The sequence below is a fragment of the Komagataella phaffii genome, chromosome 4 (genome assembly GCF_000027005.1).
Source record: "Komagataella phaffii GS115 chromosome 4, complete sequence".
Classification (NCBI taxonomy): domain Eukaryota; kingdom Fungi; phylum Ascomycota; class Pichiomycetes; order Pichiales; family Pichiaceae; genus Komagataella; species Komagataella phaffii.
The window spans coordinates 86082-110910 of NC_012966.1; the positions used below are offsets into that span (position 1 = coordinate 86082).

General features: G+C 42.9%; 16 protein-coding genes across 16 annotated transcripts; 4 read left to right on the forward strand and 12 right to left on the reverse strand.

Moving 5' to 3' along the window:
- Positions 1-222: 222 nt before the first annotated feature.
- PAS_chr4_0039 (Meiosis-specific protein with similarity to phospholipase B) lies at positions 223-2115 on the forward strand (the record flags this gene model as incomplete). Its single annotated transcript, XM_002493399.1, has 1 exon — positions 223-2115. The coding sequence occupies one exon, from the start codon at positions 223-225 to the stop codon at positions 2113-2115; it is 1893 nt and encodes a 630-aa protein (XP_002493444.1).
- A 13-nt stretch (positions 2116-2128) lies between these two features.
- On the reverse strand, positions 2129-2806 carry PAS_chr4_0040 (uncharacterized protein; the record flags this gene model as incomplete). Its single annotated transcript, XM_002493400.1, has 1 exon — positions 2129-2806. One exon carries the CDS (start codon positions 2804-2806, stop codon positions 2129-2131), a length of 678 nt encoding a protein of 225 aa, XP_002493445.1.
- A 458-nt stretch (positions 2807-3264) lies between these two features.
- On the reverse strand, positions 3265-3630 carry PAS_chr4_0914 (uncharacterized protein; the record flags this gene model as incomplete). Its single annotated transcript, XM_002493401.1, has 1 exon — positions 3265-3630. The coding sequence occupies one exon, from the start codon at positions 3628-3630 to the stop codon at positions 3265-3267; it is 366 nt and encodes a 121-aa protein (XP_002493446.1).
- A 358-nt stretch (positions 3631-3988) lies between these two features.
- Positions 3989-4378, reverse strand: PAS_chr4_0041 (60S ribosomal protein L22; the record flags this gene model as incomplete). The annotated part of the gene is made up of 1 exon (XM_002493402.1): positions 3989-4378. The coding sequence occupies one exon, from the start codon at positions 4376-4378 to the stop codon at positions 3989-3991; it is 390 nt and encodes a 129-aa protein (XP_002493447.1).
- A 426-nt stretch (positions 4379-4804) lies between these two features.
- On the reverse strand, positions 4805-5185 carry PAS_chr4_0915 (uncharacterized protein; the record flags this gene model as incomplete). The annotated part of the gene is made up of 1 exon (XM_002493403.1): positions 4805-5185. The coding sequence occupies one exon, from the start codon at positions 5183-5185 to the stop codon at positions 4805-4807; it is 381 nt and encodes a 126-aa protein (XP_002493448.1).
- Positions 5186-5980: 795 nt separating this feature from the next.
- Positions 5981-6463, reverse strand: PAS_chr4_0042 (Hypothetical protein; the record flags this gene model as incomplete). The annotated part of the gene is made up of 1 exon (XM_002493404.1): positions 5981-6463. One exon carries the CDS (start codon positions 6461-6463, stop codon positions 5981-5983), a length of 483 nt encoding a protein of 160 aa, XP_002493449.1.
- A 536-nt stretch (positions 6464-6999) lies between these two features.
- Positions 7000-8505, reverse strand: PAS_chr4_0043 (Mitochondrial aldehyde dehydrogenase; the record flags this gene model as incomplete). The annotated part of the gene is made up of 1 exon (XM_002493405.1): positions 7000-8505. The coding sequence occupies one exon, from the start codon at positions 8503-8505 to the stop codon at positions 7000-7002; it is 1506 nt and encodes a 501-aa protein (XP_002493450.1).
- Positions 8506-9154: 649 nt separating this feature from the next.
- Positions 9155-10996, reverse strand: PAS_chr4_0044 (Hypothetical protein; the record flags this gene model as incomplete). The annotated part of the gene is made up of 1 exon (XM_002493406.1): positions 9155-10996. The coding sequence occupies one exon, from the start codon at positions 10994-10996 to the stop codon at positions 9155-9157; it is 1842 nt and encodes a 613-aa protein (XP_002493451.1).
- Positions 10997-11754: 758 nt separating this feature from the next.
- PAS_chr4_0045 (Hypothetical protein) lies at positions 11755-12783 on the forward strand (the record flags this gene model as incomplete). Its single annotated transcript, XM_002493407.1, has 1 exon — positions 11755-12783. One exon carries the CDS (start codon positions 11755-11757, stop codon positions 12781-12783), a length of 1029 nt encoding a protein of 342 aa, XP_002493452.1.
- A 273-nt stretch (positions 12784-13056) lies between these two features.
- PAS_chr4_0046 (Mitochondrial outer membrane and cell wall localized SUN family member) lies at positions 13057-14097 on the reverse strand (the record flags this gene model as incomplete). The annotated part of the gene is made up of 1 exon (XM_002493408.1): positions 13057-14097. One exon carries the CDS (start codon positions 14095-14097, stop codon positions 13057-13059), a length of 1041 nt encoding a protein of 346 aa, XP_002493453.1.
- A 752-nt stretch (positions 14098-14849) lies between these two features.
- On the reverse strand, positions 14850-15734 carry PAS_chr4_0047 (Peripheral membrane protein located at Vid (vacuole import and degradation) vesicles; the record flags this gene model as incomplete). Its single annotated transcript, XM_002493409.1, has 1 exon — positions 14850-15734. The coding sequence occupies one exon, from the start codon at positions 15732-15734 to the stop codon at positions 14850-14852; it is 885 nt and encodes a 294-aa protein (XP_002493454.1).
- A 399-nt stretch (positions 15735-16133) lies between these two features.
- PAS_chr4_0048 (Intracellular beta-1,3-endoglucanase, expression is induced during sporulation) lies at positions 16134-18434 on the forward strand (the record flags this gene model as incomplete). Its single annotated transcript, XM_002493410.1, has 1 exon — positions 16134-18434. The coding sequence occupies one exon, from the start codon at positions 16134-16136 to the stop codon at positions 18432-18434; it is 2301 nt and encodes a 766-aa protein (XP_002493455.1).
- A 164-nt stretch (positions 18435-18598) lies between these two features.
- On the forward strand, positions 18599-19465 carry PAS_chr4_0049 (Mitochondrial protein, putative inner membrane transporter; the record flags this gene model as incomplete). Its single annotated transcript, XM_002493411.1, has 1 exon — positions 18599-19465. The coding sequence occupies one exon, from the start codon at positions 18599-18601 to the stop codon at positions 19463-19465; it is 867 nt and encodes a 288-aa protein (XP_002493456.1).
- A 54-nt stretch (positions 19466-19519) lies between these two features.
- PAS_chr4_0050 (Chorismate mutase, catalyzes the conversion of chorismate to prephenate) lies at positions 19520-20368 on the reverse strand (the record flags this gene model as incomplete). Its single annotated transcript, XM_002493412.1, has 1 exon — positions 19520-20368. One exon carries the CDS (start codon positions 20366-20368, stop codon positions 19520-19522), a length of 849 nt encoding a protein of 282 aa, XP_002493457.1.
- A 289-nt stretch (positions 20369-20657) lies between these two features.
- On the reverse strand, positions 20658-21599 carry PAS_chr4_0051 (putative Hsp40p co-chaperone, has a DnaJ-like domain; the record flags this gene model as incomplete). Its single annotated transcript, XM_002493413.1, has 1 exon — positions 20658-21599. One exon carries the CDS (start codon positions 21597-21599, stop codon positions 20658-20660), a length of 942 nt encoding a protein of 313 aa, XP_002493458.1.
- Positions 21600-21738: 139 nt separating this feature from the next.
- PAS_chr4_0052 (Hypothetical protein) lies at positions 21739-23001 on the reverse strand (the record flags this gene model as incomplete). Its single annotated transcript, XM_002493414.1, has 1 exon — positions 21739-23001. One exon carries the CDS (start codon positions 22999-23001, stop codon positions 21739-21741), a length of 1263 nt encoding a protein of 420 aa, XP_002493459.1.
- Positions 23002-24829: the final 1828 nt, after the last annotated feature.

Consider the following 24829-nt stretch of genomic DNA (forward strand, 5'->3'; position numbering starts at 1 on the left):
AAGATTATTTAGAAGTTGAATGTCGACTAACCTTCAAAGGATAGTTTATCAATTGCAGAGAAAATTTATATCAAATCAAGACAACGAAGAACCCATAAAGAATTGATAAAGCTTCTTAAATCTCTGAATATCCCCAGCCTGAACGTAGACACACTGTTCAAACCAAACGTTCCACGATCAGTCAATGTTGGAATTTCTGTGTCAGGAGGTGGCTACAGATCGATGCTTACCGCTGCTGGGGTGCTCTCAGCATTTGACTCGAGAGATCCCGGTACAAGTGAACTCGCTGGTCTATTACAGGCTACGAGCTACATCGCTGGTGTGTCTGGAGGAAGTTGGCTTTTGAGCTCATTGATCACCAATGATTTCAAGCCTGTCGTAGATATGAAAAATCAAATATGGAATTTTGAAATGCCCTTGCTGGAGGGTTTATCATGGCTGGAACGGTATGCGGACAACGAAGGGAGGAATAATCCTAAACAGGTATTAGGGGGAGGAAATATGCGAAAGAGAGAGCTTGAGCTTCACAACCTGTGGTTTAAGAATATATCAATGAGCTCTTCATTGTCTGCAAAAGTACAATCATACTTACTAGAAACACAGGAACAATATCATAAAACACTCAACCCCAAAATACCAGTCACAGAGAGTCAAGAATTGAAAATGAAAATCAGTGCAACCTCAAAGGTTAAAGACAACGCATTCAGTTCATTTCTCAAACGTCTTTTCAACAAAGGTCAAGACACAGATAAAGGACTTCTTCATACGCCGAAAAATGTTGACGACTTTTCTGTTCTGAACTATTACCTAAATTTACATTTGGAGGTTAGGTCAAAGAAATTGGCTGGTTTTCAACTATCTCTAACTGACTACTGGGGAAGAGCTTTGATGAGACGCATCTCTCCAGATGGGCCAAGATCGATGAACTTTACATTCTCTGAAATTTATTCTTTGCCTTCTTTTCATTCATCGGAACAACCATTTCCAATTTTGTTAGCAGATATTTATCAGGGCTCTAGAAACCACAGTAGTATTGATTCTCATGTATTGGAGATTAATCCTTTTGAAATCGGTTCTTGGGAACCTTACATGAAAGCTTACATGAAATTGAGGTACCTAGGCTCAACATTGATAAGAGGTGAGCCCGTATTTTATTCTAAAGGGTCGACGCCTGTTTGTGTTGAAAACTATGACAACTTAGGATTTCTTACGGCCGCTTCATCGTCTCTCTTTAACTGTATATTCTGGTACTTGAGCGAAGCTGTACAGAAACAATCACCAGATACGTACGCAGCGTTTACCAGAATCTTTGATACTTTTGGATTGAGTCCTTTGAAACCAGATTCGTATGGAAATCATTCGGATTATGCACTAATTAATCCCAACCCTTTTCTGGGTTATCCTAGTATGGATGACGAAATAAGCTCTTCTTCGAGTCTTCACCTCGTAGATGGAGGAGAAGATAAACAGAATATACCGTTTGTGCCACTCTTGTGGGAGAAAAGAGAAGTTGATGTGATAATCGCCGTAGACTCTAGCTCAGACATTGGCGGATATCCCAACGGTACCACCCTCGTGGCTACCAATCGTAGATTCAACCAAAGCGCAAAGATTCAAAATCCCACAGTGTATTACAGACATCAAAACGATTCTGCTTCCGAAACACCAACCCAACATTCAATTTTTCCAGTTGTGCCATCTTACGAAGAAATTGTACAAAAGGGATTAAACAAAAGACCTACCTTTTTTGGGTGCCATTTGGATAAATCCTTCCCACTAACGGGACTGAATAACACAAGTGCTGATATTAAAAATTTGAGACTTCCTCCTTTGATTGTGTACCTCGCCAACACTCTGAGTTCTTTTGCTTCGAATACTTCAACGTTCAAGTTAAGCTACAATAGAGATGAGATATCTAAAATGATTCAAAATGGTCATGATATTGGTACATATAGCCATTCAATGGCCTTTGAGGACTATCCGAAATGTTTAGGTTGTGCACTGCTAAAGAGAGAGTTTGATAAGAAAACCAGGGGAATGGAATCAATCGTTAAAGATAAGGCAACACTACCTAAATATTGCAAAAGATGCTTTGCAAAATATTGCTATAGCTAAAAAGAGTTACGGTCTATTTTGACCTGAAAAGATCAGGAATGTTTTCAATTAGAACGACCGTCTCTTTAAAACCATCAATAACTCGTTTATTGGCAATCGTTTCGTCATGTTCCACTTCATGCTCGTGATGTAAAAGTTCATGAGCTATATCTTCTGGATGTTGAATTGTAACATCGGGATCATTTTCGGCATGGTATTTAAGCCAGTGATGTCTCTCATATTCTGCTTCAAAGTCCAACTCATGCCCCACTCCAACACCCATGTCTGGAAGCTCTCCTCCTTTTGCAGAGAATTTCTGCCATTCATCAAAAGATATTTCGCCGTCACTATTAGAGTCTATCAATCCAAAAACAGTGGAAATAACTTTGTCTTTAACTTTCTGGGATATCCCTTCACTCTCATCATGACCACCAGTTCCGTCTCCCTTTCCAACTACTTCTTCCCTTAAAAGGCCGTACATCCTAAGGATATCGTCGTGGTTCAAAGAATTAACATGTCTATAGTCATGCAGCTTGAAGACAGCGTCAGTATCATGTCCGTCGATATCATGTTCTGATTTCATATGCCACGATTGCCAGGACATGCCTTTTGGAGGAGAAGCGTCATTCAGCTCAGTATCCACCTCCTTTGGGTCATCTCCAAGGACCAAAGGATAGAAGATTAATAGTCCAGATATGAACAGCGACCACATGACAGATGGCAAAATGAAGTCAGTAACTCCCAGGAAAGAACGATCAAGTTGAAAAAGCAGGAGATCTAGAATTGTTCGCGAGCATCGCTTAAAGCTTACATCAGCTTTTTCTCTCCGAGATGGCGAGACAGAGGCATTTTAGGACAATCGAAGTGCTCGTGTAGTGATATTCCCGCTTGGGAAAAGAGAAATGGCTCTGCTAACCGATCCAATGGGGAAATCCTTCAAACCTTGAACAAGTTGGTTGAATTTTACATGATCTAGTTATAGTTTAGCGCAGATGCTTATTTTATGAGATCGCTTATCTAAGCTGTAATTGTGCTGATCGGTTAAATACCGTTGCCCAGAGGTCGCAGTGCGCTTTACTATTTATAGACCACAACCAGAAACACGACCCCTCAAATTGAATGGTTTATTCTTTGGTTGGGGGCACAGAGACTGTGCCATATCCAGAGATATCAAAATAGCAAAGCAAAGCTTACATTTATCCCAATCGGGCAATTATTCCATCTTGATACAATTACCATGTCCCCGTGATCCAAAATGCATAAGACTGATTGCGATCTAGGGATTGAGATCAAAGTATTTATAAAGATCAGATATCCCTCATGAGTGTTGTAATATTTCTTCATCAAAATGTCTGAATCCTCCAGTATCTCTCTAGTTGGAAACACCAACGTTGCTGCAAGCTCGGTTGTCGAGTCTTTGACTTCCCTGGTATCCGACTTATCCACTGTTGCTGAATCTGAAGCAACTGCTGCTAGCGTCACTTCTTCTCTCCACGAGACTTCCGCAGCATCAAACTCAACCAATGCTGCGGCCATGGTACCCGTTCCTGTGAACTTTGCAAAGCTTAAGCTTATTGCAGTAGTGTCAGGGTTGGTAGGCGCCGGTGCACTTTTGGGATGTATCTAGTATATCTTACATAGCGTGATTTCATAGCAAAAAACTTTACTAGAGTATTTTTACGCCATAATAAGAGTCGTAGTCTGTCGAAACGTTAGAAGGGTACGACATAGTTGCAGGACTTCCTATGAGCAGTAGTAGTCTGCCCAAATTGCAAGAAGAGATCTGATCTACACCTGGCTAAATTCATTAAACCAAAACACCACATTATTAAGTGTTTCTCATTCTATTATACAACTGATTACACCCATAGACAAAAAAAAGGAGTTAAATAATTTACTCTTCATCTTCCTCCTCATCATCTTCCTCAGTAGCGTAGAATTGCAAACGGTACTCGTTTTTTCTGATGGAGATGAATCTGATCCAGTCTCTGATCTGGTTCTTCTTCAAGTATCTCTTGGACAAGTACTTCAAGTACTTACCAGAGAACTTGGTGTTAGAGACAACAATAATCTTGTTTCCCTCCTGGGTAACGGTGATGTCGGAACCCAAGTTACCAATGTGACCACCGACCTTGATGTGGTCAATCAAGTACTTGGCGTAAGAGGCTGGGTCGAAAACACCTTGCTCAGTTGGGGCGGAAGCGTCGACGGTGAAAGTCTTAGTCTCGTAGTTAATCTTCTTGGTCTGATAGGGTGTTAGAAACAGTTCAATAGAGAATGGCATTATACCAGAGAAAGAGAAAGGCGTGGAGGGATCTTTTTTACGGTCTATTAACTAACGATGTGACAAGGGGCAAACCTTGGATTTCAAAGACGGATTAACATTCTTCAAAATCAAATCATTAGGTTAAATATGACCTTATAAATAAGAATCACTATAACACATTTCTGATTTGGAATAAATGAGGGAATAACAACTTACAGATGGAGCCATTTGAGATGATTGAATTGTGAGGAGAGAAAGAAGGAGGAAAGAAGAAAAAAAAATTCAATTTAAACATGGTTTGAAAAATTTCGAGAATTGGTAAGCGAACGACCAAGCAGATTCCAAACGTCCCGGTTTGAAATTTACACAACAGATGCGTATAAGCGTGCACTACAAATTATTAGGAGGATGGATATCATGTCATTAGGGGAAGTGAACTACTTACTATAATGTGGTCACTAGAAGAGAGGTCAGTACAGTCAATGTAATGAGCCAACTGCTTTTCGAGGAAGTGGTTGCTGTGTTTTCGGGTGTTTCCGTAGTCGTATTAACATCGGGTCGACTTGGGTTGGAAGAGTTTGATATAGCGGTAGTTGATCCACCTAGGGACACTATCGACACGCCAGCATCATCTGTTGATGTGCTTACTGAGTTTACAGGCCCAACTTCTATGGTGCTTGTTTCAATAGCGTGATCTCTCTGCTGTGTATAGCTGGTCCCTGATTGTAGGCTCTTGAAGTATCCGCTCGTAGATAGCGTACTCTGCGAATACTGTGGAGTGGATGTAAACGAGACAGACGTATCTACCAATAGTGTGTCAGACATGGTGGTTTTCAATCGACGAGATCTGTCCGTTCATAATGAGGGATCCTATTACCTTTAAATCCACTTCTCTAGTAGAGAGCAGCGCTGCACCTGCATTCGTCGCGTGTGTCTGTTAGATTGGAATGTGTTTGAAACATCTTTCAGAGGAGGACAGAGGGTGGTATTCGCAGATTAGTGCGCTACGGTCGAACATCTTTTTGGAATGTAGCACCTAGCAATCGTCGCTGACAACAGAGCGCATTGCGATGGTGCATTGTTGAACGTTTTAATTGCGTATGAATGACGAAACCACCCTGTATTGCGATACACGGTATGAAAACGGTCGAGCAATATCTAAATTCTTTAGTCTGACACCAACACTAAACGACTTCGACGGGTCATGCTGACACAGTAGACGGGGTACAGCTGTATGATGCGCGAACTGACCTCCTACCATAGTTTCCACTATGAATGTGAGGTGTGCCTACAGGAGAATATTAAGCGTTTTCAGAAACCCCCTGCTGCTTGAGCCGGTAGGCATTGTTATAGTATATGTATATTACAGATTGTCCCCTGTCCCTCCCTCCCTTGTGGTGAACTGATTTGCGGTAGTAAAAAAATAAGTGATCTAAAGATCCGAATGAGAAATGAGGCTATAAGTTGTGAGATGTTAGGTATAAGTTATGTCCAACCCCGATGGACCCAAGGTGTGTGTTTGACTTATTTATCCTCTCTCAAACGACAAAAAAAGAGGTCCAAATCCACTTTCACCACGAGGTACCAAAATCTGTGTTTAAGGAAATGTGACTGAGAAGTTCATTCTAGCTCGGCATTCCAATTTTTTTCTTGTATCTTGAGATCCAACTGTCGCAAAAGTTTACCGGTTCTATCTTGTTCTTTTTGTATATCACTAGCTTTCATTGTGGTTTTAAATCTGACTTCTGTTCTTGTCAAAACAGCTCTGGAACTGGAGGCTTCCGCAGCAAACTCTCTTAATGCAGACGATCTCTCTTTCAGGTAGTCCCTCAATGCTAACGCCTCGGTCATTGTTGCTTCTACCTCTTTCTCTTCAATGGGGTGATAGAATTTTAAAAAGATCTTGGCATTGGTAAGGTTGATTTTAACGACAAGGCCGACGTACTCCTTGTGCTGTTCATTGTACTCTACCAATAATGCATTGCTATTCTCTGGTGCGGAAGTACCTTCTTGAATTGTGATGTTCCGCCGTATCCTATTCTCCAATTGCTTCAGGTTCTTATATATGTCTTTTCTGATGATGAGGGCTTCTGCCAACTTCATTGTGAATGGAACGAAATGGTTGAAAAATGATAAAGCGAGGTAGGGAAAACTCGATGCCTATTTATAATTTTTCAGATGTGTCAGATCTACGAGTGGGAAACTAGGACTATACACTTGCATACTCCGCATTGATATGACTCATTGAAGCACCGCCCCGTTTTATTATTTTTTTGGGTAAGCCGATGCTGGTATTGGAGTCTTCAGTGTTGTCGGGTGTACTTGAATGTGCTTAGTAGTGCAGCATTGATGATTCAGCCTCGCCCTGGATCCGATTGAACCCCTTTATAGTAACTGCTTGTAACTGAATGATTAAGCTTTCTACGCAAACACTTGTGCCTTGAAAGGACAATTTACTGATAACTGATGGGGCTCCATGACTGCATGATCTTGCTTATATGAGTCACCACCAACCATTCAGCAAAGGTTTCTTGCAAGCCCCCATCGACATCAGCCACCAAGGCATTCCTTTTACAGCGTCATCCAGTTGAATGAAGTTCACAATTAGATCATTAACATCACATAAACATACATAACTACTACTTATGTTCAGGAGTGTAAGCAATTCTGATAGCCTTGGCTTGAGTGTAGTTATCCAAAGCCTCAGCACCAAGCTCTCTGCCAATACCAGATTCTCCATAACCTCCGAAAGGAACCATGTGGTGGAAATCGTTGTAGGTGTTAATCCAAACGACACCCGCCTTGATTCTACTGGCAACATCAATGGCTTTGTTCAAGTTGTTTGTGTGAATACCAGCAGCTAGACCATAGTTGGTGTTGTTGGCATATCCAACAACCTCATCCACGGTAGAGAACTTAGTGATAGTAACCACAGGACCAAAAATCTCCTCCTTGACAATCTTCATGTCTTCAGTAACGTCAGCAAAAATTGTGGGCTTAATGTAGTAACCTCGGTTACGGTATCTTGAACCACCGGTAATTACACGAGCACCTTCATCCTTACCGTGTTTGATGTAACTAAGGATTCTGTTAAGTTGCAACTCAGAGGTCTGAGGCCCTTGGAAGACACCTTCTTCGAATGGTCCACCAACCTTAACGTTATCAGTCTCCTTCTTGAAGGCTTCAAGCACTTCTTCATACACAGTGTCTTGAATGTAGACTCTGGAACCTGCACAACAGACTTCACCAGAATTGAAGAAGATTCCCAAAATAATGTTATGGATAGTCTTCTGGATATCAGCATCTTCAAACACAATGTTTGGAGATTTACCACCTAGTTCCAAAGTGACTTTTTTCAGGTTAGATTTAGCGGCTGCTTCCATGATCTTACGGCCTGTTGCAGTGGATCCGGTGAAAGCAATCTTCTTGATTCTGGGATGAGCAGCGATGGCAGCTCCAGCTGGGTTACCGAAACCACTGAGAATGTTAACCACACCAGGTGGGAAACCGGCCTCCTTGATCAATTTGGCAACGTATAAACCCGACAGAGGGGTAGACTCGGCAGTCTTCAAAACAACAGTGTTACCTGTGGCCAGCGCAGGTCCCAACTTCCAAGCCAACATCAGGAGAGGAAAGTTCCATGGGATAATTTGTCCCACAACACCCAATGGCTCTCTTTTAACCAAGTTAAGGTGGGTGTTTCCGGAATCAACAACGTTTCCCAAAATCTTGTCGGCCCATCCAGCACAGGATCTGATGTAGTTGACAGCAAGAGTAACATCACCCTGGGCAGAGGTATAGGCCTTACCATTGTCGATGGATTCGATACCAGCCAAGATGTTGAAGTCACGATCGATAAGGTCTGCCAATTTGTTCATCAGCTTTCCCCTCTCTAATGGGTCCTGAGTAGCCCATACGGAGTTGTTGAAAGCATCTTCAGCGGCATCAACAGCACGGTCAACATCCGCTGCAGAAGCTTCCCAAACTTGGGTTATTTTAGTCTCATCACAAGGATTGATCACTGGTAAGAGCTTTCCCTCTACACCTTCAACAAACTCATTGTTGATGAAGAGTCCCAATGGTTGAGTGTACTTCAATCCGTTAGGAAGGTCAATCTCGAATTCTAAGGGAGGAGCAAATGTCATGGATAAAGGTAAGGGAAAAAAGCAAGTGTAAAGGAATTAATCTGAACTAGAAAGAGTCAGAAATATGATTGCAATTGGAGAAGAAGAACACGATCCCTTGGGAACTTGCGGTGGTATTTATACGTGATCAGTTCTAATAACCCTCATAGTGGTGGAGTATAGGGTGTGGGGTAATTTGTGAAAATTCGGGGGTGCGGTCTCGGTTGCGCGTGATGGCGGGGGGTAATTTGAATGTCAAACTGAACACCCTCTCCAAAAGAGGGACGATGTAGAGGAGAACCGTTGAGCGGAATCATGGGTGATGTCAGGGTCAGGGATATAGGAAGCAAAACTTAACAAGATGGGAGATGATTGGTCGAAAGGTGAAATAGTATAGTTGATTTGTATAGGTTACATAAAAGTATACCCCCAGATATTGGTTGAGTATACGAATTCAAGCTGAATATGGAAAATACTCCGGGACACACATCATTGCAAGCGATGTACATCAAACTGGGGGTGTAACGAAACAATTGTCAAAAAATATGGGCTTTGAAACAACGGTTGCGTGGGAATTGTAGTAATGGGTCCCAGTTCACACTTTGTTCATGTATCTCGCAACAATAAATGATTCAATTGTGGACAAGCGCACGATATGCTTATAAACCTGTTACAACTTCCAAACAAACTTGAGAGAATCCCACAAGAATCCTTTATTTACCTCGGAGTTTGTAGTGACAAACGAGACATTGTTAGTACCAGACGTTAAAGCCCCACTTGGGACATCCAAAGAAGTAAGGTACCAATTGCCTCCATATGAACTAGACCTGTAAGTGGATTTGTCATTGGTTATGTTCGTGTTGAAACGGTCACGGCCCAGAACGACATCGTTTACATGGACGGCCAAACTGGTAGAGTTTCCGCCAACAAAAGTAGCGTTTCCAGTGTAACCAGCAAATGACAAATATAATTGAGCATCTCTCTTGACATCGTCAGCATCGACTTCAAATTGAACAGTCCATACACCCTTTTTGCCCTTTCCAAAACACCAGTCAGATTCATTGTCTTCTCCAATGACATACGTCAGATCGCTGGGGCATGATTCAATCAACATGTTTTCATACTTAAGACCACCATCTAGGAATCCTAGAGTGGTGCGGTCAAAAGCCCCAATGCTCCAGAGCTCTTCGAATTTTTCGTCTGAGGCGCTCCATTTGATGGTACCAAGATCATTAGTTTTACCTTTGTGCACGTTAATCTTTTTTTCATAGAGGAATGTTTCCAGTTGCTTATCAGCAGCAGTGTAGCGTGACCAGAAACTTCCAAAGGCCTGTAAACGGTAGGATGTTTCAGTACGAACGTGTGGAATCTCAAAGTAGCCAGCATCATCAGTGAATGAATAGTATTGGTATCCAGCACCCTGGACCATTGTGTAGTTCTCATTACCTAAGAATAAGTTAACGTTGGAGGCCGGTTGGCCGTTACTAAGCACCAGTCTTCCCTTAACAGTTCCTCTACTTTGAAATTTCTTGTCCTCTAACCAACGATAAGGCCAGTTGTGACGTTCTTTCGTTGCTCTACGGAGGAGATCCGCCTTGTCACCGTTGTTGAAGTACCACAGGTAAGGACCCCACATCTTGTCCTTGGGGAAATCTTCAACAAAGTCTGCTTCAAAATGGGTACCATGTAACATGTTCAACAAAACAACGTCTCCCGTACTGGACTCTCTGTGGACCATAAGTTCCTGCTTAGTTTGATCACCCACGTAAAAATCCCTACCTGGGGAAACCAACCAGAACCCATAATCTTTGCCGGTTTCATTGTAAGTTCCGTACACACCAAAAGCCTCTTCTTCATGAGTGCGAGAAGACCAATCATATTTTGTTATGTAGGAGGAGTTATCTGGAGCTAACCAAGTCTCATCAAAAGTTTTCGTACCCTTGAAATCATCAGGAAAAGTTGGTAGCAGACCGTCCTTCAAAGTGGTGTGGCCTGACTGATAAACGTCTGGATTCAAGCGGAAAAGAGTACGAAACTCGCCCAGTGTGGGGAGATTCTTGTTAACAAAATATGAATAGAATCCGTCAAGACCCTGGAATAACACCATGTGATGTTCACCCTCGTAGGCATTGAAAGACAAGTCGATCATGTTTTCAGTCTCGTCGGATATAGTGACGGAGGTGTAGTTGAGATCGTGGAGTGCCCCTTCATAGGAAGCATACAAGCCCACTGCAGACCCGACCAGGTCAACTGTTTCATTGTCGAAACCGGAGTTCAAACCGTACGGGTTCCACAGCAATTTTGTACCATATTGGGGCCCCATTTCCAAAGAGAACTTGTCGTTACCAAATTTTACAATCTGGGTCGAATTGTCGGACTTTTCACTTAGTAGATCAACTACAAAAGGAGAAGATTCGTCCACCAGGGATCTTGGAACGGTATCACGAGGTTTAAGAGCAGCAGCACTTATAGTTGGAGCCAACAGCAGTAACAAATTCAATGGCAAGAGCATATTCTTGGTATGATTCTGAAAAAGATCTTTCCAACTTATGTCTACTGAAGGTCAGAATAAATACCTTTTATGAACCACAACCATAGGCATCTTAATGAGATACAAAAATCTGGGGTCAATACGAAATATGCAGGTTAAGAAAGCGGAGAGCGTTAAACACATCCAGTTTTATTATCCAATGCACTGCTAACCCTTATTTTTGGACTAACGGTGCAGGACATCCTTGAAACTGTTTGGTGGAGGGTGTTTCCACTTTCATTCATTCTTCATAGATGCATGACCGGGTCTGTAGCAAAATCATAATTCTATGATTTTGTCTATTGTTCAGGTAGAGCAGCTGAGCACGCAATTAATTAGGGGTCAGATCCGGTGGATTGGTAACTCAAATCGGGAAATTTGCAAGCTACGAGGAGTCTTAATAGGGAAAGAAATGAGGGGTCAGGGTTACTACCTTAGATCAAAATGCCGAAATTTTTGTAGCACAGTGGAATGAATATGACACCTTTTATAGAAGAGACCCAAGAAGTCCCATTATTGGCTCTTAGCAGCTAATAGAGGTCACAACGGTCATACATGAGTGAGTGTTTTGAAATAGCATGCTTCGCTGTGTCTGTGAAGTTTGAGAGTTAAATTTCAATGGGGAACCGATTACTTAGATTCAGTTCGCGAAGGTGCCAGGCTTTAGTTTTCCTGCCAGCTCCTTCCTCGTTCCAGTCAAAAGATGCTTCTCCTTCTAGATTCTAGCAAACATTCCGCTGATGTCCTCTAACCGGACTTATGCCGAGCTCCTAGAGAAACAGGGTGAACGACTCCAGAAAAGGTGGAGGTCAATCATTGACAAATATTCTAAAGTGGACCTTGACGAACAAGGCGATCTAATAGATTTGCACACCGGTGAGATCGTGGAAGACAATGGTCACTTGGAATCAGTGTCTTCCAGAAAGCATAATATATGGAAAGCGGAGAAAGAGGATATTCTAGATGAAGATTTTGAGAGCACCGAGGATATCGAAGCGGTAGACCAAAATTCAGAACAAGACATTGGTGAGGAATCCAGTTTGGAGAGAAGTTCAGATGAGACTTCAGGAGCGAGCTCAAATGAGAGTTCAAATGAGAGCCCAGAGAACTCCGAAGATAACTCAGAGATAAAGTCAAGTCAGGGAGATGTTTCAAAGGAATCTTTGAGCGAGGACTCAAAGGCTTCGAACGACCAAGAAGAACCGGAAGACCAGATCAATAAAAGGAACAAGTTAAAGAAGACCTCTAAGCTTACCTTGCAGGAAAGCTTGCCAGTATTTAAGAAATCGTCTCTAGATCCCAGTTCAAATGATCTACGATATGACAAGCGGGATAACAGATTGATAGCGGATGAAAACAGTCTTAGCCTGCGAGACAATCTCATATTGATCAATAAAAACACCAGCACCCCCTTCTCTTCGCCGTTGCGAAGAAGTCCCCAGATACCCCTCGTATCTCCTACAACCCCTACCAGAAGGACGCCGAAGCCCATATCTTACTTCAGTACTCCAAGACGAACAAAACCTGATATAAAGAATGAGCTTCTCCCTGTTTCACCTAAAACAGCATCTCCAACTAAAAGGCGAAGGAGCTCTAGAACACGGGAATTATCTTCCTCAACAAATGCAGTTTACCTAGATCTGACCAAAGAAACTAATCTGGGCTCACCCTGGACAGACAAAAGCCCCACAAAAAGTCCAATAATAAATACCCGGACCGATACCGAAAGAGACACAGCAATTGACGATGAGGTGCTAATAGATAATTGAAACTGTGCGCCTAATAGAAACACTGAAAAAACTCAGTCAGAGTACTATTTTTTGAATAGATATCATAGATACAAGCAAGCTTACGTTTTGAATAGTGCTAATCTAAAAAGGTATCATCAATTCACCAGTAGCTATAACCCCGTACAAGGTAGATAGATGAGGTAGCAATCAAATGCGAAGAATATAAACTGTAATAAAACAAGAAAAACAAAACGAAAAAAGAGGGTCAACAGACTCTGCTGATCTCAGTATATTGGGTATAAGTGGGAGCGTTTAGTAAAACACAAGTTTGGCACTACCAGAGGTAACAGTGACAGTACAACCATCAGTTGAACTACCAACGAAGATACCGTTCTCGTATTTACAATCACCGTTGATGGAGGACCCATCAGTAGCAACGATCTTGACGTTGAAGTTGGGAGCCTTCTTGTTGTTTGGGTTGGGGATCAAAGATAGGTAAGTTAAACCACCTGTAGATCCGGCACCCAAAACTAGAGGAGCCCAGTTTCCGACACCACTACTTTCGTCACCCCAAATACAACCGTCTTCAACGCTGACACCAGCGTTGTTGACGTAGTATTGGGCACTGGTCTTGAGACCTTGCCATTCGTAGTAGTTGTCTTCATCGACAACGGTCAAAGTGTTGGAGTTTCCAGCATCGACCCAGGTGGGAACACACATGTTTTCGGAACCAGGGTAGTCAGTTCTGCAGATAGAGATACCTTTGGAAACATTGTTCTCTACGGAAGCGGTACCCTTACCTGGAACACAGAGGGTGTCAAAAGCAGTGTTGGATCGGTATAGCAAACCGTCCTTACACAACAAACCACCTACGGATCTTCCATCGGATGGCTGATTGGAAGGCCACTGGGTCTTGGAGTAGCCGGCTTCACATGCGTATGAGCAGTAGTAGCCGTTCTCACAAGATTCAGAAGTCCCACCTTGGAGATTCATGATGGAAGACCATCCTCCAAATCCTAACCAACTGACGGAGACGACACCGTCGCCGGATGGGAACTCTGAACATTTGATGGTACCATCTTTGAAGCTTGAGAGATCGCCAGAGGCGCCACTGGTATAAGAGGAAGAGGAGGAAGAAGCCGATGCTGCTGCAGAGGAAGCGACCGATGCTGGCGCAGCAGAGGAGGTGACAACGGCCTGGGCAGAGCCAGCAGCAGCGGTTTGACCTGCTGCAACAGTAACGGTTTGTGTCACCACAGCTCTCTTTTCATGTTTGTGATGTTGTTGTTGGTGTTCTAAAGGAGCGGAGGCCACCAGAGAGGCAAGAGCCATAAAGATAAGTTGAGATTTCATATTGAGAAGCACGGTTAAAAAATGAATGTAAGGAAAGACTGAACAAAAAGAACTTGGAATGAATGTAAGTACCTATAAGGCAGTGAGTAGGCAAGTTTCTCTTGTAGTTGGAGTGATCAAAGGTTTGTTTCTAACGAACGTCAGATCGAGCTGGATTTGTTAAACTATATATTCGGGCGAGCAAGAGTCTGAAGAAAAAGTTTCATGATAAATCTAGATTTATTGCCGCATCTGGCAATCTCAGATTAACATAAATACCGATCTACATACTAGCAACATTGATCCGATCAAGTGGGACTGGCGATGAGGGCCTTCTCAGGAGGCAGAGATGGAAACCTCCAGTGCAATTGAGGGCCGTCAGTGTGCAGCAGTGCCGCCTACACAAGGCCAATAACGCGTGGCTTAGCGTTTGAGTCCTTGAAGGTTCGTTTTAGATTCTCCTTGTGAGAAACACCCACATTCCATACATTCCGTCTTTAACACACAGTCGTGCACTTACCACGTTACCGGTGTTCAAGGCAACATGGTGCAAGTAGTTACACTTCCCTTTTTGGCCATATCGCATAGGCGATAGGTACCTAATTTAATTCATACACTCTATTAATAAAGAATTATATCCCTGCCAAAACACTAGAACACCTCCGGTAAGCGATTAAACCGCGTGTGCACACATGGCGCCCAAAAGACCAGCTCTTGAGGGTGAATGGCTCCTCCTTGCCTACAATGTGTCGCCGTCTATCTCCTCTCTCTCTCTAAGCTAGCTTGAAGTAGGAGCTACACCCGCCGTCTGGAGCATGGCACAATTCTAGCTGCTGGAACTTTTCAGAGTACTTGTGGAAATATAGCCCGCTAATTGATCCAGTTAGTTGGCTGAAACATACGTAGTAAAATCCAGCAAACGATGCCCCCTTTATATCTCTAACTTTGGCATCTGGAATCAAAAACATTTCCTTCCATCTCATGTAGATGAACTCGTTGTTTAGGTAGTTATCATAGATGTGACTGTTGAGTACGTCATTCCCAGAGTTGAAATTTAGACTTCGAAAACTGGGGAACCGAGACCAGTGCTGGATATCAGTACGGGAATCAGAACCCCAGCTATCTTTATTAGTGAAGAAGGAGAATTTGGGGCCAACAATTTCTCCTTGGAAAAGGGTAATAATTTCGGGATGCGACTCTGTAAGACCTTTAATTGTGAGAAATCCAGTCAATGTGGACTTTTTGAGATCGACCTGTTTCAAATCAACTTTTACTTCATACGTAGATCTTCCTGACTGCTGAGACCCGATGAACGAAGCATTTGGCTTCAAAAATGATGATGTGAGAGGCTGTACTCCTTTGTGCCAAGATTTGGTTGAGGCCAAAGAGGGAGTAAATTCCATGGAGATATACTTGTCCTCGCTGACATTATTTGCTGAACCGGTATGCAAGTCGTATGATTCAGTCTTGTTGTTTAATTTGGATCCTTCTGGCTGCCAACCTTTTACCTCTTGCTCATCGATGTTGGCGTGAGCATCATCACCTGTTAACGCATCCTTGAGATGTCTTTCATTGTTTACTTTATCTTTGGCTGTCTTTATAGGATCCTCTTCTTTAAGAAAGGATGAATTGTCAGTCACACAACTATTGGAAGGCATCTGTGTATGCTATGAGTCAATCAAGGGTAAAAAAAAAAGACACACAAAAGAAACAAAGGGTATTATATATCGTGCTCTATTAAGATGACTCAAATGGTTGGTCCTTAGTTCCGGAACAAAGCTGATGTTTACTTTCTCCACTGGTAGGCCTCCTCTTTTTCGATTTCTGTCGAATGGGACCCTGAGGAATGATTCAAAGCTCCCGTTAGGCTATCTTATTAGGTGCGGTTAAGTGGGAGGATTGCAGGGGAGCACGGAATCAAAAATACTCTTCGCGGACCGCTAGGCCCGATTGATAACGTATCGAAACATGTGATGACGTAATCACCCTGGTTTCTCGTGTTATCTAGCAAACACACTTTGAAGATCAGTGGCAGAGTTTGGGGTTGACACTGAAAAATGGGGCTGCTAGACAAACTGAAAGAGAAAAGTAGGGCTAAGTCTGGTGGAGCTTCAAACTATGAGAATAGTGAGCACCAGTCCCAAACTCATTTGCGATATTCCAGACCCCCGGCACCATTGCCCAAGTCATCTAATAGCTCTGCCAATCTCTTCTCTAAAAACTTTCTTCTTAACCAAGATGTGACTACGTTATTTCCGGTTGCTGATCGGTATCCGGTACCCTTACCTGCAGGATACTCAAGAGCCTCAAGTCCACTTCCTACCAATTCCTTTTACGAAACGTTATTGTTGGAAGATCACTCTTGTCCAGTATGGACCCATCCCTACTCATTATGGATCCCTCCTAAAGACATGAACCGGCCAGGTCTTGCCTTGAACCACGTAGATGAACACATGAAAGTTTTTGGACCTGACAATACCTTGGAGCATCCCCAGTTCTTTTTCAGCCCTGTTGCCATTTTGTCGTTGTGTTTATCGGCAATGGAATTTGGTTCAAGCCCAGTTCAAGTGTCTGTTACCAATACCAAAAAGTTGTACTGTCATTTAAGCTTGTCCAATGGTTACGGATCCAACATAACTGTTCCAATAATTCAGGGGATGGCATTTGTTAGTGCCATTTACGAGAATTGCCAGCCAAGGTTGTATTCTAATGTCGGGTTCCGTGAATTGACTGCAGTTGGAACTCTCAACAATGGAATGAGAAAATATCGGGCCACTTTGAACGATAATACGATATGGTCTTTGTACGTATCTACTCACTGTGATCTGCAATTCAATTCTCCGGAAGAAATCACCTCATGTTCCCAAGGTCCATTTCAAGGCCAAACTTTGGTCCAAGTTGCGAAATTAGATTCCCCCCATTACGATGAGATATGCGGGAATGTTGTCACTGGAATGCACTTGTACGGGGACTCCTCTTTGGTGCAGAATGAAACCACTCAGACAGGCACTTATGGATTTAACTTTGACCTCTTACAATCCAATGGGCCCAGTGACCTCGCAATGTGGACGTTACCCCATCAATACACTGTTCTTTCTTGCGGGAAGGTTACAGATTTATCTCTGAATTCCACCGTCAAAGGGCCGATGAGATTAGTGCGTACTTCCGGAAAATCTGTATTAATGACAGAACAGCTTCCCCCTCATGAGCTCCAGTTTGCTCCATGGACTTCGTTACACCAAAGTAACACTAGCCATGCTATATCAAAGAAAGCCCACCAGGAAATCTGTCGTGTTGCCAGATCAGAGTTTGCAGCTGATCGAATAGTAGAATGGAGTTGCACAGACTCTATGTATACCTCAGGAAAGATATTGGACAAGGCAGCATACCAACTATATGTCTTAGCTTATGAAGTCCGTGATAGAGAGCTGACTTTAGAGGCTTTAAGAAGATTAGAGGCTGCTTTATCAAGATTTGTTAACAACAAGCAACCTCAGCCACTGTATTATGATCCGTTTTGGAAGGGAATCGTGTCTGGTGCTGGCCTTGATGGTAATATTTTCGTAGATTACGGGAATACACATTACAATGATCATCATTTCCATTATGAATACCATATACACGCAGCAGCATTGCTGGTCAAGGTGGACAAGGATTTTGATTCCGGCCAGAGAGAGCGATGGATTAGACCCTGGGTTGAAGCACTCTTATCGGATGTTGCAACCCCTATTGAAGACCACAGCCAATTCCCCCAGTTTCGATCTTTTGACTGGTTTCACGGCCATTCTTGGGCTACCGGTCTTTTTGCACGGGGGGACGGTAAAGATGAAGAGAGTTCCAGTGAAGATTACAATATGAGTTACGCTCTCTATTGCTGGGGTCTCGCAGTTGATAATAAGCACTTAGTAGCGATGGGCAAACTCATGCTGGGAGTTCAAAGACATGCTGTTAACAGCTACATGCTATACTCGGACGATAATCAAATAATGCCGAGACAATTTGTGGGAAACAAAGTGAGTGGAATATTGTTTGAAAACAAAATAGATCACACTACTTACTTTGGCCAACGTCCAGAGTACATCCATGGAATCCACATGCTTCCCCTAACTCCTATTTCCAGCTTCATTCGAAATCCCAAGTTCTGCAAGGAAGAATGGAATCAAAGACTAGGAAAAGAATTTGTGTCAGCAATTCCCGAAGGAGGTTGGAAAGGTCTACTGACGTTATCTACTGTCTTATTTGAGCCAGAATTTGCATACGATTTTTTTGTGCGTAAGGATTTTGATCCTTTGAATCTGGACAACGGAATGTCTCAAAGCTGGTCTTTGCTCCTTGCAGCTCATGCTGCCCAAAAATAAACTACAGTCCAACGTCCACCAACGTCCCTTGAGACCCTTTGGACCCTAGTGAATCGAGTAAAGCCGTATATCCAGAGTGCCGCTCCTGCGCGAACTATTCATGGTTATCAAGTTATAAAGCACAACTTTGTCGCAATCTCAACACACAATTTATTTTGTATTCAATGATCCCAGAAGATCCAGACACCAACAGAACGGCTAAAGATCTTACTGCTGGAAGTATCGGTGGTATTGCACAGGTTTTGACCGGTCAACCGTTTGATATCGTCAAGGTGCGGCTTCAGAGTGCTCCTCCTGGAAGATTTTCAGGTGCTTTGGATGTCGTTCGTCAAATATTCTACAAGGAAGGGCCTCTCGCATTTTACAAGGGAACATTGACTCCTTTGCTAGGAGTGGGAGCTTGTGTGTCTGTCCAATTCAGCGTCAATGAGGCTATGAAAAGATTTTATGCCTCTCAGGGTGTCGCTCTGGGCAATGCTCAGTATTATACATGTGGACTATTTGCTGGTGTTGCCAACGGTTTCCTTGCATCTCCAATAGAACACGTTCGTATCAGACTTCAAACCCAAACTAATAAAGCCTACAAAGGACCATTGGATGTGGCTACTAAATTGCTCAAAACTGGAGGTATCACGTCATTGATGAGAGGTCTTGGGCCAACGTTGATAAGAGAGGGCCAGGGAATGGGTGTTTATTTCATGACCTTTGAATCTCTCGTTGAGAGAACTATGAAGCACGATGGTATTGCCAGAAAAGACATTCCAGGGTGGAAGCTATGCGTTTTTGGTGGTCTTGCTGGTTACTCCATGTGGTTTGCAGTCTACCCGGTAGATGTGATCAAATCAAGACTGCAAACTGATAATATTTCCAACCCTGAATTTCGTAACGGTTTTAGCGTAGCCAAACATATTTATAAGGTGGATGGAGTGAAGGGCTTTTTTAGAGGATTTGCCCCAACCATTCTCCGTGCAGCTCCTGCCAATGCAGCTACTTTCTTGGCCTTTGAGTCCGCCATGAGATTACTTGATTAAAGGTAGAAGGTAAATAAGAACTATACATACATAGAAAGAACGCCACAATAGATTTTACCACAAGCTGTTGGATAATAGTCTGTTCATCAGCTGAGTCTTGCGTTGAGGGTCTTGAGCTTCTGCTTCGTCGTCATCTCCTAACCTTCTAAGCAGATATTCAACCTCCACCTTCTTGGTCAGAGGTATAACTACCTCTTTGTATATCTTAGCAATTGCCTCTGGCTGTACTTTTGATTGAGGGTTCTGCGAATACCTAAGCGTGGGGTCCGTACCATAGGCATGACCTTTGGCAATTAAACGTTCCAAAATCTTAGCTTCAACTGCGGAATCTGTAATAGCTTCTTCAATGCCCTTAATGTCCTTGTTGCGGATCAAATTAGTGTAGCGGGCCATTTCATTTTGGAACTTAGCTTCTGCGACAAATTTTCCAAAATGCACTCGACGACTCAAAGCCTGCAAACAATCAACATCTGCACAGGCTGTGGATCCAATATTCTCATCTTGATCACCTTTCTTAGCTGCAATTTGGGGAACTATCTTTTCAATGTACACAGTTCTGATTTCGTCATTTACGTTCACCTCATCGGCGTAGTCAGCCAAAATTGGAGGGTAGTTTAGACTTGGAAGAAACGATTCTTCCAGTTGATCAGGGAAAAAGGGGGTCTCGTCTGGAGACTCGTAACGCCTGACAAGCGAGTGGGTCTTCTCGTTTTGCAAGAGCAACCAGTCCAAGAAAGAACCTGAAAAGTTGGGGATCTTGTACTTATTGGGGGCGTACACGGATGGAGATTCGTAGAACTGGGACCTTTCGATGAAGCTGAACACCACGGTGTCTTCCATTCGGACCAAGGCCTGTCTGATATTGGCCAGATTCAGCACTGTTGCGGGTTTCTTGAACTCCATTCTGAGTGGGTGAAGGTAAGAAGAAGCGGAGGAAAGATATGAAAAGGGAGGAACGCAGAGACGAGGGGACAAATCGAGAAGCTTCTTTTCTATGAACAGTCGATAAAGACCAGCCAGATAACAAGTTTAAGCCAGATAACAGAGAACCTGGGGTGTGGGGTAGAGGGCCACAAACATAAACAAACCAGAGCAATGGGCCCGATTGGTTGGTACTTTCAAAAATCAAAATTGGAGCAACGGACTATGGCTTAGTCACTTTTCCTTGCATGCTAAATTAGCCTATTTATGCTCATCGTCTACTATCTTCCGCGCTGGTGGAGGCGCCCGATTGGGAGGTAGCCGCGACAAAATCTGTGTTGTAATCCATCAAGCGATCAGTACTTAAGGCAACGGGCTGAATATGCATTGGATTTATGTTCCCCATGATTAATTCGTTAAGTTTACGGAGCCAGAGAAATCGATTTATTCGTGTCACTTTGTTCTGCTCAAACCCGTAATTAGTGTAACACCTCTCAAGATCCGAGAGACATTTTTCGTGAACCTCTGTGGTTTGCGCTTCAATTTCATCTAGTCCTCCAACGGACCAAGCTAGCCACAAAATTGATACAGCCGCTGCCATTGATAAGGCTCCAGTAAGAAAAATGCGATTCAGTTCTTCCCTTTCTCTCCGCGCTACCCCAGGATCCTGCTGAGCCCGCATCCTAGCAAAATCTTCCCATGTACCAGCATAAAAGAATTCATGATCCGAAACTCCAGCTCCACCAAATCGGTTGGTGGATGCCTGCGTGGAATGCCTGGATCTTCCGGGGCCGTGTGGTGTAACCCATCCTCTTCCTGAAATGTCATATTCTCTCCGGGCTTTAGTATCTCTTAGCATTTGATAAGCAGCTGAGATCCGTCGGAAGCGTTCTTCTAGCTCCTTCCGGGATATGCAAACGCGATGTCCATGTGTATCGGTAAAGGTGACCTGTGTGGTATTGGTGTGCAAGTCAGGATGATATATTTTGGCCAGCTGGTGGTACCTCTGTTTCACGTCTTTAGCGATTGCTCCGTTCGGTAGTTGAAGGGAGCTGTACGGCGTGTCCGGGTTCCAGGTTAACAGTGCTTTTATATGAGATTCATTTGTAATTATGCGGTCACTGAGATTGGAATACCTCCTTACAAACGAGATCATTGGAGGGGTATAAGAAGGAAGGTAAGAGAGAAATGATAAGGGGTTTGCTTTTGACATTTCCCAAAACCCGCGATTTCGGTTGATCCCAGGTATTCCAAACCTCTATGCATTGGTAAAGACCGACAGAACCCCAGACAGTACCTGACCATAAAATTTAAACATAACTTAATCTACTCTACTCTATTTCAGATGAATCCTATTTCTCACCGGTTCCAATACCCCAGTTATTGATGTTACGGTACATTTTCACCCCGTTTTCTCCATCAACAAACTGACATGAACGTCCACTCTTCCAAAGAGAGACCCACATGTTTTCACCACTGTAGCGATAATGCTCCCCCATAACTTTCTTAATACCTTCACTGGCCTCTCGGGCGTTGTAGAAAGGAATTCTACTCACATAGTGATGCAAGACGTGAGTTTCGATGATATCGTGAAAGAAGAAAGGTCCAATGAATCCAAATTCACGGTCGATGGTAGCGGCAGCTCCTCTGGCAAACGTCCATTGTTCAGCCTCGTAGTGAGGCATCGTTGGATCAGAGTGTTGCAGGAATGTGATGAACACCAGCCAATGGTTGGTGAGAACATAAGGCAGGAACCAGTAAATAAATAAGTTCCAGTTTCCCATTTGTTGTCTCCACACATACAAAACCATCAACTGTGCCAAGATACCCAGGTCACTCAGAATGATAAACCAGTAGTCCTTTTTTTCGAAAATTGGAGATGAGGGAACAAAGTGGTTCTGCATCCATTTAGGGGTGTTGGGGTAGGGTTGACCAGTAACGTTGGTGAACAAATACAAAATCCAGCCTCCCAATTGTTGGGCTACCAACTGATATAATGTGAAAATGGGAGCATCTTCTCCCAGTTCGCCAAGTTTGCTGGCGTTTCTCTTTTCCAAGAACTTCTCCTTTGTGGCAGGTACAAACACCATGTCTCTAGTCAAGTGGCCAGTAGCCTTGTGATGTTTACCATGACTGTATTTCCAAGAAAAATATGGGACTAACAGGTAAGAATGCAAAATCCATCCCACGGTGTCGTTGACCCAACCATAATCGGAGAAAGCTTGATGACCGCACTCGTGGGCCAAAACCCACAAACCAGTGTACTCAACAGATAAGAGAAAAACCAAAGCGGCGTAAGCAGCGCCTCTAAGGAAAACATTCTCAATCATGGGAATGAACGACCCCATGAACATGGTACAACCAATGAGGAATATGTCCCTGAACACGTAGTAGAACGACGTGGTTAGCCTGCGTTCATAGCAGTGCTTTGGAATAGCATCCAAGATTTGCTTGATTGTAAAATCAGGGACTTTGAAGACGTTACCCCAGGTGTCTATGGCAGTCAAACCTTTGGATTGGCTGAAGGAGGAAACATTGCCTGTACGTTTTGTGGTGGTGGTGGTGTTACTTCTTGAAGCATCACCATTATTACCTGTAACTGTGACGGCAGACATTGTGGAATTGGTGGGTTGAAATGCACAGCTCTCTAAGTAGTATCACACAAAGAGTACCCTACTTTTATTAACAGTAATCTCCTCAAAAACTGAAGGGAATGATTTAAATATTTGGCTGTTAAAATATAAAAGTGGAATGGGAAAAAAATTGTGGAATAAATCACCTAGATCTTCCTTTCTTATTTTTCGAGCATAGCGTTTGTTGGGTATCTTTGGCAAGTAATGTACGGAGGAACAAAATAAAACCGCGTAGCTTCATCCCCGGAGACCCCGGGCACGGGGGCCAGTGCAGGTACCAGGGTTGCGTCAAGGAGGAATGGTAGTTTACCACCTCCTGGCACGTTGGCTTGTTTGCGTACAGCTGTCATCTTCTACGCATGCTGATCATTTGATTGTGTTAACCTGCTATCGGGACCAAATAATCCGGGGGATTAATCATGTAACGGCTAGACATCTCACCCAATGAGAGAGGTACGGAGTAAGAAATCATTTCGTGGCCAAGGTTAACGCGGGATCAGTGTTCCTTAATACTATTAAACTACTCTGCGCCGTCGCCTAGCAAACTACCCTATTCCTTGAACTCATCTCCAAAGATTACCTATCAGTCTGACATGCAAATCGTTTTGTATACCATTCATCAACCTAAGTTTCAAGTACAAATAGGTATAGTATCATCATTTAGGCAAACAAATATATCAGAGAACGAGTAAGAAACGATAGGCGTATCCCATCAGACAGTCAACCAATACTAAAGGAATCGCCTGACCCCAATTAGCATTGATCGGGTTGTAAAGTAGTCAGCAGCACGGCTTGTCACAGCCGAGGATCATCAAACGATTAACTTAACATGGTTAATCTACAGTAGACCGTCGTGATTGTGCAAATCATCATTTACTTCACAAATCCCGTATCAATGAGCTCCACCTATCTGCTATAAACATCCTCTTCTCCTGAGATGACATAATTCAATACACCACGTTGCAATAACAAGATGAAAGCATCAGACATAAAAGGTTTCTCTTCTTAATGAATCAGACATATGCTTGTCTTTGTCTTTGTTTGTCTCATCCTCTGCCCCGTATCTTTTTCATTTGACAACGTCTATAACAGTTAGTTTTCAAAACATTCAAAAATATTTTTGAAGGTAGAGAGAGAAAGCACCACCGACCATTTCTCATTGGGATCGGTATCAGAAATGCATGAATGGTAAAAAAAGGTTGTATCGTCATCGTGAAACACGAAATCTGACTCGTCATCTAAGAGTATCATCTTTTTGCTTTCTCATATCTGCCAATTAGTTTAATTGCGAATACTTACAGTTCTATTGAATTCCATCACCATTTCTCCTGAAATATGAAAAGAAAAATTTAAGCATCCGCTTCGGTTTACATTTTGAATCAGTCACGGAGGGCATCTTACCTCCCCCCTTAAAGCATTGTCACTCATGGAAATCAGTGCCCAGTGCTGTGTATCCTCATATAACAAAATGATAAACTCGGACTAGTTATGAATAAAACGATATCAAAACCCTTTTCTTTGTTAGTAATCCCATATGAGGAAGATAACTTGATGTCAAACCAATACCAAAAAATCAGTAGTAATTGCAAAAACTTATCAACAGTATATATTCTGCCAGTAATTCCAGCTTTGTTTTTGTGAAAATCATCCTTTAGTTGATCTATGGTTTAACAGTGAAGAATAAAAACATACCTTTACCTAAAGAGCCTCAATAATTATTCTCATGAAAACGATAACAACAATGGTTCTATCCTCAGTTAGTAAAACTATCACTTGTGATACAAAAGACATTCCTATTCTAGCAATCCTT